Source organism: Notolepis coatsorum (assembly GCF_963971535.1).
Source record: "Notolepis coatsorum genome assembly, chromosome: 18".
Taxonomy (NCBI): domain Eukaryota; kingdom Metazoa; phylum Chordata; class Actinopteri; order Aulopiformes; family Paralepididae; genus Notolepis; species Notolepis coatsorum.
The window spans coordinates 3,690,589-3,702,446 of NC_140182.1; the positions used below are offsets into that span (position 1 = coordinate 3,690,589).

Here is an 11,858-nt window from a genome sequence, read left to right on the forward strand (position 1 = left end):
CAGTAGTTAGTTAGTTACACACAGAGCTGCTGGTTCACTGCAGTAGTTAGTTACACACAGGGCTGCTGGTTCACTGCAGTAGTTAGTTACACACAGAGCTGCTGGTTCACTGCAGTAGTTAGTTAGTTACACACAGGGCTGCTGGTTCACTACAGTAGTTAGTTACACACAGGGCTGCTGGTTCACTGCAGTAGTTAGTTACACACAGGGCTGCTGGTTCACTGCAGTAGTTAGTTACACACAGGGCTGCTGGTTCACTACAGTAGTTAGTTACACACAGAGCTGCTGGTTCACTACAGTAGTTAGTTACACACAGAGCTGCTGGTTCACTGCAGTAGTTAGTTAGTTACACACAGAGCTGCTGGTTCACTGCAGTAGTTAGTTACACACAGAGCTGCTGGTTCACTGCAGTAGTTAGTTACACACAGGGCTGCTGGTTCACTACAGTAGTTAGTTACACACAGAGCTGCTGGTTCACTGCAGTAGTTAGTTACACACAGGGCTGCTGGTTCACTACAGTAGTTAGTTACACACAGAGCTGCTGGTTCACTGCAGTAGTTAGTTACACACAGGGCTGCTGGTTCACTGCAGTAGTTAGTTACACACAGGGCTGCTGGTTCACTGCAGTAGTTAGTTACACACAGAGCTGCTGGTTCACTGCAGTAGTTAGTTACACACAGGGCTGCTGGTTCACTGCAGTAGTTAGTTAGTTACACACAGGGCTGCTGGTTCACTGCAGTAGTTAGTTAGTTACACACAGGGCTGCTGGTTCACTACAGTAGTTAGTTACACACAGGGCTGCTGGTTCACTGCAGTAGTTAGTTACACACAGGGCTGCTGGTTCACTGCAGTAGTTAGTTACACACAGGGCTGCTGGTTCACTACAGTAGTTAGTTACACACAGGGCTGCTGGTTCACTGCAGTAGTTAGTTACACACAGAGCTGCTGGTTCACTACAGTAGTTAGTTACACACAGAGCTGCTGGTTCACTGCAGTAGTTAGTTACACACAGAGCTGCTGGTTCACTGCAGTAGTTAGTTACACACAGGGCTGCTGGTTCACTACAGTACTAGTTAGTTACACACAGAGCTGCTGGTTCACTGCAGTAGTTAGTTACACACAGAGCTGCTGGTTCACTGCAGTAGTTAGTTACACACAGAGCTGCTGGTTCACTGCAGTAGTTAGTTACACACAGAGCTGCTGGTTCACTGCAGTAGTTAGTTACACACAGGGCTGCTGGTTCACTGCAGTAGTTAGTTACACACAGGGCTGCTGGTTCACTGCAGTAGTTAGTTAGTTAGTTAGTTAGTTACACACAGAGCTGCTGGTTCACTGCAGTAGTTAGTTACACACAGAGCTGCTGGTTCACTACAGTAGTTAGTTACACACAGAGCTGCTGGTTCACTACAGTAGTTAGTTAGTTACACACAGAGCTGCTGGTTCACTACAGTAGTTAGTTACACACAGGGCTGCTGGTTCACTACAGTAGTTAGTTACACACAGAGCTGCTGGTTCACTGCAGTAGTTAGTTAGTTACACACAGAGCTGCTGGTTCACTGCAGTAGTTAGTTAGTTACACACAGAGCTGCTGGTTCACTACAGTAGTTAGTTACACACAGAGCTGCTGGTTCACTGCAGTAGTTAGTTACTAGTTACACAGAACCAGCTCACTAACTCACTCTGACCCGGGTTCCACCTCCACCACACAGGGTACCGAGGGCTCTGCTTGTTGTCGTCCCCCAGACCGAGGCCCTCCTGCCCGCCAGCCGAGAGAGAAGCAGCCCCATCATCTGAGACATCACGGTCCTCCCGCTCCCGGAGCCGCCAGCCTGCCGCAACAAACAGTCACTTTTTTATTATCTGAATAACAATAATAATAACGATAACTTCTTCTTCCGGACGCCGCAGAGTTCATCGGTCGTGTTGTTCAGCAAGGAGAGGAACAAGATGGCGGCGTGTCTGTCAGGACCCCGAGGGGCTCACCGTGTGACATGCCTGCGTGGATATGTCGTGTTGTGAAATATGTCGTCCCTCTATTACTATTGTTCTACAACGATGAGTGTCACGTGTGTCGTTCGGTGAGTTCAAATTATTTGAGCAGCGTGAACATGAGGAGTTATGCCTCGTTGACGTGTTTATTGTGTGCAGGCGCCGACGGGTGAACCGCGCGGGTCCTACAGGCTCGCTCTCGTCCTGTGATTGGCCGAGAGGACCCTTGGAGAAACCTCCAGAAGATCCCAGAATCACAGAAGATACGCGACGTCTGGTGGCGCGAGGCTGGTGACGTCATTACGTCTGGTGGCGCGAGGCTGGTGACGTCATTACGTCTGGTGGCGTAAAGGCCTCTACATGCTACAGCAACTTCAAAGCAACTGCAACACAACATCGGCGCGATTTCAGCGCGGTTGTTTTAGAGGGTCTTGTAGACTGTGTTGCTTGGACGTTGCGTACATGTCCCCAGAATCTAATCTGAACAACCGTTGCGTTGATATTGCGTAGCAGTGATTGGTTGGTTAGCGAATGGGGGCGGGGCTGTCATAGAATAATATTAGTCCCGCAGAGAATAATATCCTCCATTGTTGAAGCCAGCGTTGACGCTAAATAATCAGCGTCACATAGCTCGCCTTTTTCTGAAAACCCAAGCACATATTGTTCCATAGCATACGCCTTCAGTTGATCATGACAAATCCTCTCTTACCTTGACGATTAAAAAGCCTCCATAATTTAGTAAATAAAGATGTAGCCAGCCAGCTAGCATTGGGTCTATTCAAAATGCTAGCTACATAGCTAACCAAGTAAATACAATGGTATCCGTCCTGAGGTAACGTTAAATACAACGTTTGCTAGTCGAAATGACTGGACACACACAGGGACAAGTTAAACATCTAGAGAATATCTAGACAGCGCCTCTATAACAGACGGTCCTGCACAGTAGCGCAGCGACCGGAACAGGAAGTTGAGACGCTACTTGTAAATACACCTGCAGTCGTCCGAGACTTATTTGTATATTGTTTTCTTCTTTATTAAACTGGATGGAACAAATGGAATATCGTTCTTATTTATATACAAATATCTGGATGTAGTCCAACGGATATGATCAGTGGACTGTGGATCAGAGGAGGACGACGAGGTGCGCAAACAGACCGGAGAAAGTCGGATAGTCGACGGAGCCGTCGGCAAACAACACGGCACCTTGTCGACTTAAAGGACCAGGACACTGTTAACGTCGACAATTGGTATGGATTTTTTTTTGCTTTCATGGGATTATAGTGGACTTTTATTATTAGTTCCAACGGAAGATGCCAAAAGGGATTATTTTTTTGGAGCTACAGCTGTAGTCTGAAGTAATTTTTATACATTGGAAGCAAGCTATTAATTATTCATCCAAATAACTGACAATGGTGCTTATAAATGCAGAGTGCCCTATTGAGGATTGTGACTATGTAGCTGAGCATGTAGCGGCGGCCGTGGTGGCGGCCATGTTAAGTGTACACGCCACTATACATGTCGCAGGCGCAGCCCCCTGGGCGCCGGGCGCAAATGCTAAAATGGAGAAGCTAAAGCGTCCCTCCATAGCACTGGCCGGAACGGGCGAGGCCTGGTCATACTTTGTAACCCGCTGGGGTGAGTATAAAACAGGCACCAAGCTGGTCGGGCCCGACATAGTTTCACAGCTACTGGAGTGCTGCGAGGAGGATCTGAGGAAGGACCTCACACGCGCGGCAGGCAGGAGCCTAGCGGGCAACGACGAGGAGGACGTCCTCGCTGCCATGAAGGCACTCGCCGTTCGCGCAGAGAACACCATGGTAGCTCGGGCAGCCCTGTCTAACATGCGGCAGGGTTATGAAGAGCCCATCCGGTCGTTCCACGCCCGCATCAAGGGGCAGGCGGACACGTGCAAGTACCAGATGAAATGCACTAGGACAGGGTGCGACCAAGTCAACGACTTCACGGAAGAGATCCTACGTGACGTGATTGCCCGTGGCATTGCAGATTCGGAAATACAGCTCGACCTGCTCGGTGAGAAGAACCAGAACATGCCACTAAAGGACATGATCGAGTATATCGAGGCTAAGGAGTCTGGAAAGCGCTCTGCATCGCGCCTGCTTGACCCTCAGAGCGCGGACACGGTCAGCAATTCGTACAGGCGGGTGAGACAACAGGACACCCGCGCCAGAGGAGGAGCCAGGCTAGAGAAACCAAAGGCCAAGCCCGAAGGGGTATGCATCCACTGCGGCGAGGTGGGCCACGGCAAAACACCCCAGTGGCACGCCAGACGTGCCGAGTGCCCAGCATACGGTAAAAAGTGTCGGAAGTGTGGCCGCCAGAATCACCTCGAGAGGGCCTGCCTGGGTGGCCGATCGACTAGGCCCCCACCCGGAGAGACAGACTGGACGTGTGACGAGCAGACAGCAGCATTCGTTGAGCTATGCACAATCAGCACAGATGGCGAGTTACGCACGCTTCCCCTCGCTCACCACCTGTACGATGATATGTGCGACAAGTGGATGAAGCGTGCGTCCAGCCCGCAGCCATACGTCAACCTCACTCTCACCACCGAGCACGAGGATTACAAGGCTCTGGGTTTTGACCTCCTAAAACGCACCCGTGCAGTATCCCTGCCTGCTATGGCCGATACGGGATGCCAAAGCTGCCTGATCGGCATTAAAGTCGCTCAACAAATGGGCCTAAGCACAGAGGACCTCATCCCCGTATCCATGACCATGAAAGCTGCGAACAATAAGGGAATTCGGATCCTCGGAGCTGCGGTAGTCAGATTCGCCGGCAACAGTGGTGACGCTCGAAGGTTGGAGACACGCCAAATCGCGTATGTGACGGACACCTCAGACCGCATATTTCTCTCCCGCGCAGCCTGCGTGGACCTGGGAATGATCTCCGCCCAGTTCCCAACACTCGGGGAGGTGAATCTGGCGACATCAGAAGTATGTGACTGCCCGCGGCGTGCGGAGCCGCCGACCAGGCCAACCACACTCCCCATGTTGGCGATCGAGGCTAACAGGAAGGCGTTACGGAGACACTTGTTAGAACTGTACGCTCAGAGCACATTTAACACATGCCCCCACCAGACATTACCGAAAATGACCGGCCCACCACTCCGCCTCATGCTTAATGAGGATGCGACACCGGTTGCCTGTCACACCCCCATCCCCGTGGCCCTACACTGGCAAGAGGAGGTAAAGGCAGGCCTCGACCAGGACGTCCGCCTCGGCGTGTTGGAGGAAGTACCAATCGGTACACCGGTGACGTGGTGTCATCGCATGGTGATCTGCGCGAAGAAGACAGGCAAACCGCGACGCACTGTCGACTTCCAGGCCCTGAACAAGTATGCACTCCGCGAGACCCACCACACCCAATCTCCATTCCACCAAGCGAGATGTGTGCCTAACGGGAAACTCAAGACTGTGTTTGATGCCTGGAATGGTTACCACAGCGTCCCATTACACAAGGACGATCGCCACAAGACGACGTTCATAACCCCATGGGGCCGCTACCGGTACCTGTCGGCCCCGCAGGGGTACATGGCATCGGGGGACGGTTACTCGCGACGGTATGACGAGGTTGTCGCGGACATAGGCAACAAAACTAAGTGCATAGACGACACGCTACTATGGTCAGATACGATTGAGGAGAGCTACTTCCAGGCGGTCCAGTGGCTGGACATATGCGGCCGGAATGGAATAGTCCTCAACCCGGAGAAGTTCATTTTTAGCGCACCCACGGTGGACTTCGCTGGCTTTACAATCACCATGACTGATGTGCGACCGTGCAGTCGCTACCTGGAGGCGATACACGACTTCCCACAACCACGTAATGTCACGGACATCAGGTCGTGGTTCGGGCTGGTCAACCAGGTGGCCTACGCCTTCAGTATGGCCAAGCGTATGCAGCCATTCCGGAAGCTCCTGAAGAGTGGAGAACGCTTCGAGTGGTCCGCGGAGTTGGAAGACATATTCCGTGAGTCAAAGGATGTGATCATCGAAGAAATTGAGCGTGGTGTACGCATTTTTGACAAAACCAGGCCAACATGTATCGCCACGGACTGGTCAAAGGAGGGCATTGGATTCTGGTTATTCCAGAAACATTGCCGATGTATGCCAGTCAGACCCTTCTGCTGCACTGATGGGTGGAAGATAACCCTGGTTGGCAGCAGATTCACGCATGCGGCGGAGTCCAGGTACGCGCCCATAGAGGGCGAGGCTCTTGCGGTCGCGGACGCATTGGACAAGGCACGCTACTTTGTGTTGGGATGCGAGGACTTGATTGTAGCTGTAGACCATAAGCCGCTGCTGAGACTCCTTGCAGACAGGGCGCTCGATGACATACCAAACCCACGCCTACGGAACCTCAAGGAGAAGACCTTGCGTTATCGTTTCCGCATCGTGCATGTCCCGGGCATGAGGAACAAGGCGGCGGACGCCATGTCACGTAGGCCGGTTGGCACCACACGGCCATCACTTATGGACCTTCCAGATGACAACGCCCACCTCCCACCCAGTACGCACACTGATGTACTGTCCTTCCTACGCCAGACCGAGCCAGGGAATGACGACGACACTGAGGAGGATGACCTGGCATGGTGTGCTGCGGGCCTTGAATCATTGCGGTCAGTGACATGGGATCGTGTCAGGGAGGCCACCAGCAGCGATGGTGAGATGCGCACCCTGGAGGAAATGGCGACGGACGGCATCCCCGACTCAAAATTCGAGATGCCGACGACGATCCGTGACTTCCACCAGTACCGTGAGAACATCACATCAACTGATGGGGTGGTCTTGTACAAGGACAGGGTGATTATACCACTCTCTCTCCGCAGAGAAGTGCTGAGCGCCCTACACGCTGCCCACCAGGGCGTATCGATGATGACCGCCCGCGCAGAATCCTCTGTGTTCTGGCCAGGCATGTCGGCTGACATCAGCGCCACTCGGAGGAACTGCGAGCACTGCCACCGGATGGCACCTTCACAGCCTGGAGCGCCGCCAACCCCGCCGATCCCAGTTGTTTACCCTTTTCAGGCGGTGTGTTCGGACTTCTTCATGCACAGGGGCGTGCACTACCTCGTGACGGTGGACCGGTACTCAAACTGGCCGATCATCTCGAAGGCGACGGGGGGCGCCGCCGGCCTCATAAATCACCTACGTCGGGCCTTCGTGACGTACGGGACGCCAGAAGAGCTCACATCAGACGGGGGCCCAGAGTTCACCTCCACCGAGACCAGGTCATTTCTATACAGATGGGGCGTACACCACCGCCTCTCATCTGTGGCCTTCCCCCACAGCAACTGCCGCGCTGAGATTGGGGTAAAGACAATGAAACGCCTTATCACGGACAACACCGGCCCAAAGGGGGAGCTTGACACAGATGCTGTGCAGAGAGCGATCCTGCAATATCGTAACACACCTGACCCTGACACGAAAATATCTCCGGCAATGTGTGTCTTCGGCCGCCCGATACGTGACTTCATCCCGGTTGTACCTGGGAAGTACAGACCACACGAGACCTGGCGTGAGACACTGACGGCAAGGGAGGAGGCTCTCCGCAAACGCCACATCCGCACAGCGGATGCCTGGGCAGAGCACACAAAACGCCTCCCGCCACTCATGGTAGGGGACATGGTCCGTGTACAGAACCAGACAGGGCCCTACCCCAACAAATGGGACAGGACTGGCAGTGTTGTGGAGGTACGCCAGCATGACCAATACGTGGTCAAGGTCGACGGCTCGGGCAGAGTCACACTTCGGAACAGGAGGTTCCTGCGCAGGTTCAGCCCTGTTCGCAACAACCTTCCACCTCCTCGATCAATTTACGACGACCTGGCGACCCGTGTCACCGTACCACCAGCACTCGTTGTCACACCACGTCTGCCTGACCCCAACTGCGACCTTGTGTCCCCCACATCGCCACCGGTACTCACGTTGGCGAGCCAACCCCGGCGCGGGACGCTGCCTGCTTCGCACACGGTCCTTCAGGCGTCACCACCGGCCCCTTTGGACCTGGGAGCCGATCCCCCACCGGGGCCCACTGTGTCGTCCCCTGCACCTAGGGCGGACTTACGCCGATCCACCAGGGCGACCAGAGTGCCTGCCTGGCACAGGGACTATTCCATGGGCTAGTCACATAATGGACACATGATTTATATTCACATAGTGTGGGTTATACAGGTATTTGTCCACATTTTTGTGTGTTTGTTTATTATTATTTCTCAGCCTTTACACAGTATGTTAAAGACTCTGGGGGAGATAGAGAATATCTAGACAGCGCCTCTATAACAGACGGTCCTGCACAGTAGCGCAGCGACCGGAACAGGAAGTTGAGACGCTACTTGTAAATACACCTGCAGTCGTCCGAGACTTATTTGTATATTGTTTTCTTCTTTATTAAACTGGATGGAACAAATGGAATATCGTTCTTATTTAAATCAAGTAATTTATTCCAATAGGTAGTTTGAGCTGCATGTGAGCCGAGGTCCTCTCCATTGGAAACTAATGATGTTACGGTAACGTTAGCTCGAAAAGCACAGAAAGTGAAGCTGCTAGCAACAGACACTATAACACTTCCGGTCGGGGGTTTTCAAAATAAAAGAGCGACGTCTAAAATCACCGGAAATACGTTTATTTTGTACATTATCCAAAGTTAACACGAACCTAAACTAACTTTAGATTAGTTTAGGTTCGTGTAACGTTAGATATTGTAAAAAATAAACGTATTTACGGTGCTTTTAGACTCGCTCTTTTATTTTGAAACCCCCCGCCCGGAAGTAAAAATTATGCTTATTTTTCTGCTTTTATCAATGGGTTGGTTGAGAAGGGAAGCGTCATCTATCTAGGGAGCCTAGCTACATACGGGGTACAATGTTACATAGGCTGCGCGTTGATTTTGCAGAAGCATAAAGGTAGAGTGTCTGCAACACCGTTGCTTTGTCGATGTTGTGTCGAAGTTGCTTTGAATTTGCTGTAGCATGCAGAGGCCTTAAGACTTGATTGATTGATTGATTGATTGATTGATTGATTGATTGATTGATTGATTGAAAAGTTTATTAACAGATTGCAGAATGGGTACAGTACAGTACAGCTCAATACATACAATTGTTAAGGGGATGCAGACCAGAGAAAGACTTTCGTCTTGTTTACATCAGGGTCCCCCATTTTCAATTCATCATAACATATATGACATACATGACATGCAGATAGACAGTACTGCTACATCTATACATTTATGACATATCAGATTTGCAAATACAGTACTGTTTGTGATACAAAAGTGTCCAGAAAAGGAGTGTATATACATTTGGCGTAGAAACTGTACATTGGAGGAGGTTGGTTGGGTGGGGTGGGGTTGGGTGGGTTGGGTGAGGGCTGTACATTGGAGGTGGGGGGGGGGGGGGGGGGGTTGGGTTTGATTGATTGATTGATTGATTGATTGATTGATTGGTTGATTGATTGATTGATTGATTGATTGAAAACTTTGTTAACAGACTGCAGAATGGGTACAATGGGTACAACACATTTTGTGCAAAAATGGAAAGCTTTTCAATGTTCATGAGGCAGAATTGTTACAATAGCCGATAATCCATTTCCCCAATGATGAATCCCTAAACTGGTGGACCTCGCGGGCGGTCCAAAGCGACGTCAGACTACACCTCCCTATAGTAGCTTGTAGCTGTGCATAATTGCATAATTATGTGCATATCCAACTTGTTAGCCTAAACAAACAACACAAATGTGGAACTGGAGACAGAGTCTGACAATTTGCTCAGTGACTTTAAAATGTAATACAAATAGGGCGGCCAATGAGAGTCCGCGCTGGCAGGTGAAAAGATGTGGCTGGCTGACTCCGCATGTATCGGAGGGGACATGCGATAGTATCTATCAACCCTCCCTAGACCGACCAGTGGGGGGGGGGCACATGCGAGCAACGACCAGGAAGGGGAGGGGGGAATTGGCATAACGACTAAATAAATTGGGATGGGAGAAAAAAACACAGAAAAACAGGAGGAGATGGATAAAAAAATAATTATACAAATAATAATACACTTGTAAATATTGTAATATATAGCTAAGCTATAGCAATCAAATATCACACAATCCAAGTGATTTTACAGCTCGTCTCCACGGTGCTTTGCAGAGGTTTGGTGTCCGGCTCCCTGTGCTGCGCGGAGGAAGATCATACTGAACTTTTTATTTTTATTTTTTTTTTAATTGTATTACGGATCCCCATTAGCTGGTGCCATAGCAACCAGCTAGTCTTCCTGGGGTCCACACACAAAAAACATACAAAAACAATTATTATTGCAAAAACAAAATGATTAAAAGTCAGTGCTCAACACACAATGCATAATAATGAAACTAACAATTAAGATGGCTAAAATTACACGCAAGCACAGAAACAGAAAACAAAAAAAATACTTTACAGTGTTAAAAACAATTTAAGTTTTGAGGCAGGTTATTCCAAAGAGTTAATGCTCTAAAAATAAAAGATCTCTTTAATAAAGCGTTGGTTTTAGGACATGGCAATCCAAGCTGCCCACGACTGGACCCTCTAGTGCAGCGGTTCCCAAACTTTTTTGGCCGTGCACCCCCTGTCACCTCCCGACCTAGCTGACGCACCCCCCAATGGGTTTCTGTTAGAAAAAATTGTTGCTGGTCTCCGTGCACAGATTTTATTTTTTATTTTATCTCTTCCCACGGCAACTATGGATAGGGAATTTCTTTATTTAATTAAAATGTTCACGACAACATGGATGCATGTACTCTGCCAGCATGTTTAATATCCATAATACTAAAGGTTTGACTAAGATTTGTATGACATTTTATTGTAAAAAAAAAAATAAAAAAAAATCTTTTACCACCATTAGCCTTTTCATGTCACGCACGGCACCACCTAGAGGGCGCTCACGCACCACAGTTTGGGAACCACTGCTCTAGTGCAGGGGTGTCAAACTCATTTTCACAGAGGGCCACATCAGCATTATGGTTGCCCTCAAAGGGCCAAAGACCGTATAAATGTTAATGTAATGTAAAATAAATGTAGCTACACATTTACATATTGTTAAACATGGTGTTTCTGTATTTATTACTTATTCAAGTTATACATATTGCAGATTAATTTGCATAAATGTAAAAATATATGTTAGCTTATGTTATTTTAAATAATTTTAGTTGATCAGAACCCCATATTACTCCACCAATCAATGATCAAACCATTCAAGTAAATAACAAAGAAGAATATCATCAAATACAAGCTATGACATTAAGTTTGTTCAAAACCTTTTTGTCACAGTCAAGAGGGGCAGAACTAACAACTGTGAGCTGCAAAGAACACGTGGGACAGATGTAGCAGATGTTACAAAAACAAATGGCTGCACACAACCTTGCAGAGGCCATACATCCAACTAATGGAAGATAGTTTAATTAACTTTAATTAACAGATTACAGAATGGGTATACAGTACAGTACAGCTCAATACACACAATAGTTAAGGGGATGCAGACCAGAGAAAGACTTTCGACTTGTTTACCTCAGGGTCCCCCATTTTCAATTCGTAATGAAATTGCTATTATGTGTCTGCATGAACACACAACTGTAACTGTACTCAAAAATAACAAAATAAGGGTTGTCTCAGTTCACAACTATATTGGTTAAGTTTTGGGTGGGACTTGTTTGCGTCCCTACAGCTTCTTATTCAATTGAGCGAGATGCTCGGTTATGTCACACAGCCAGCTTGCATCTGACAGTTCAGACAATATTTCTTCAACCCTTTGTTACCTATTCCGCCTGGATCTTTTTTGTATTTTGGGCTGTAAAATTGTCAAAGAATGTCTGAGGAGTAAGTGCTTTTGG

The 11,858-nt window shown here is 49.0% G+C and overlaps 1 protein-coding gene across 1 annotated transcript in view; it reads right to left on the reverse strand.

Moving 5' to 3' along the window:
* The window catches only part of afg3l1 (AFG3-like AAA ATPase 1), a 53,326-nt gene extending 51,394 nt beyond the window's left edge, over nucleotides 1–1,932 (reverse strand). The window contains 1 exon segment of the mRNA XM_084335447.1: nucleotides 1,680–1,932. Within this exon segment, the coding sequence (XP_084191573.1) occupies nucleotides 1,680–1,799 (120 nt within the window). The 5' untranslated portion in view covers nucleotides 1,800–1,932.
* Between the last annotated feature and the right edge of the window lie 9,926 nt (nucleotides 1,933–11,858).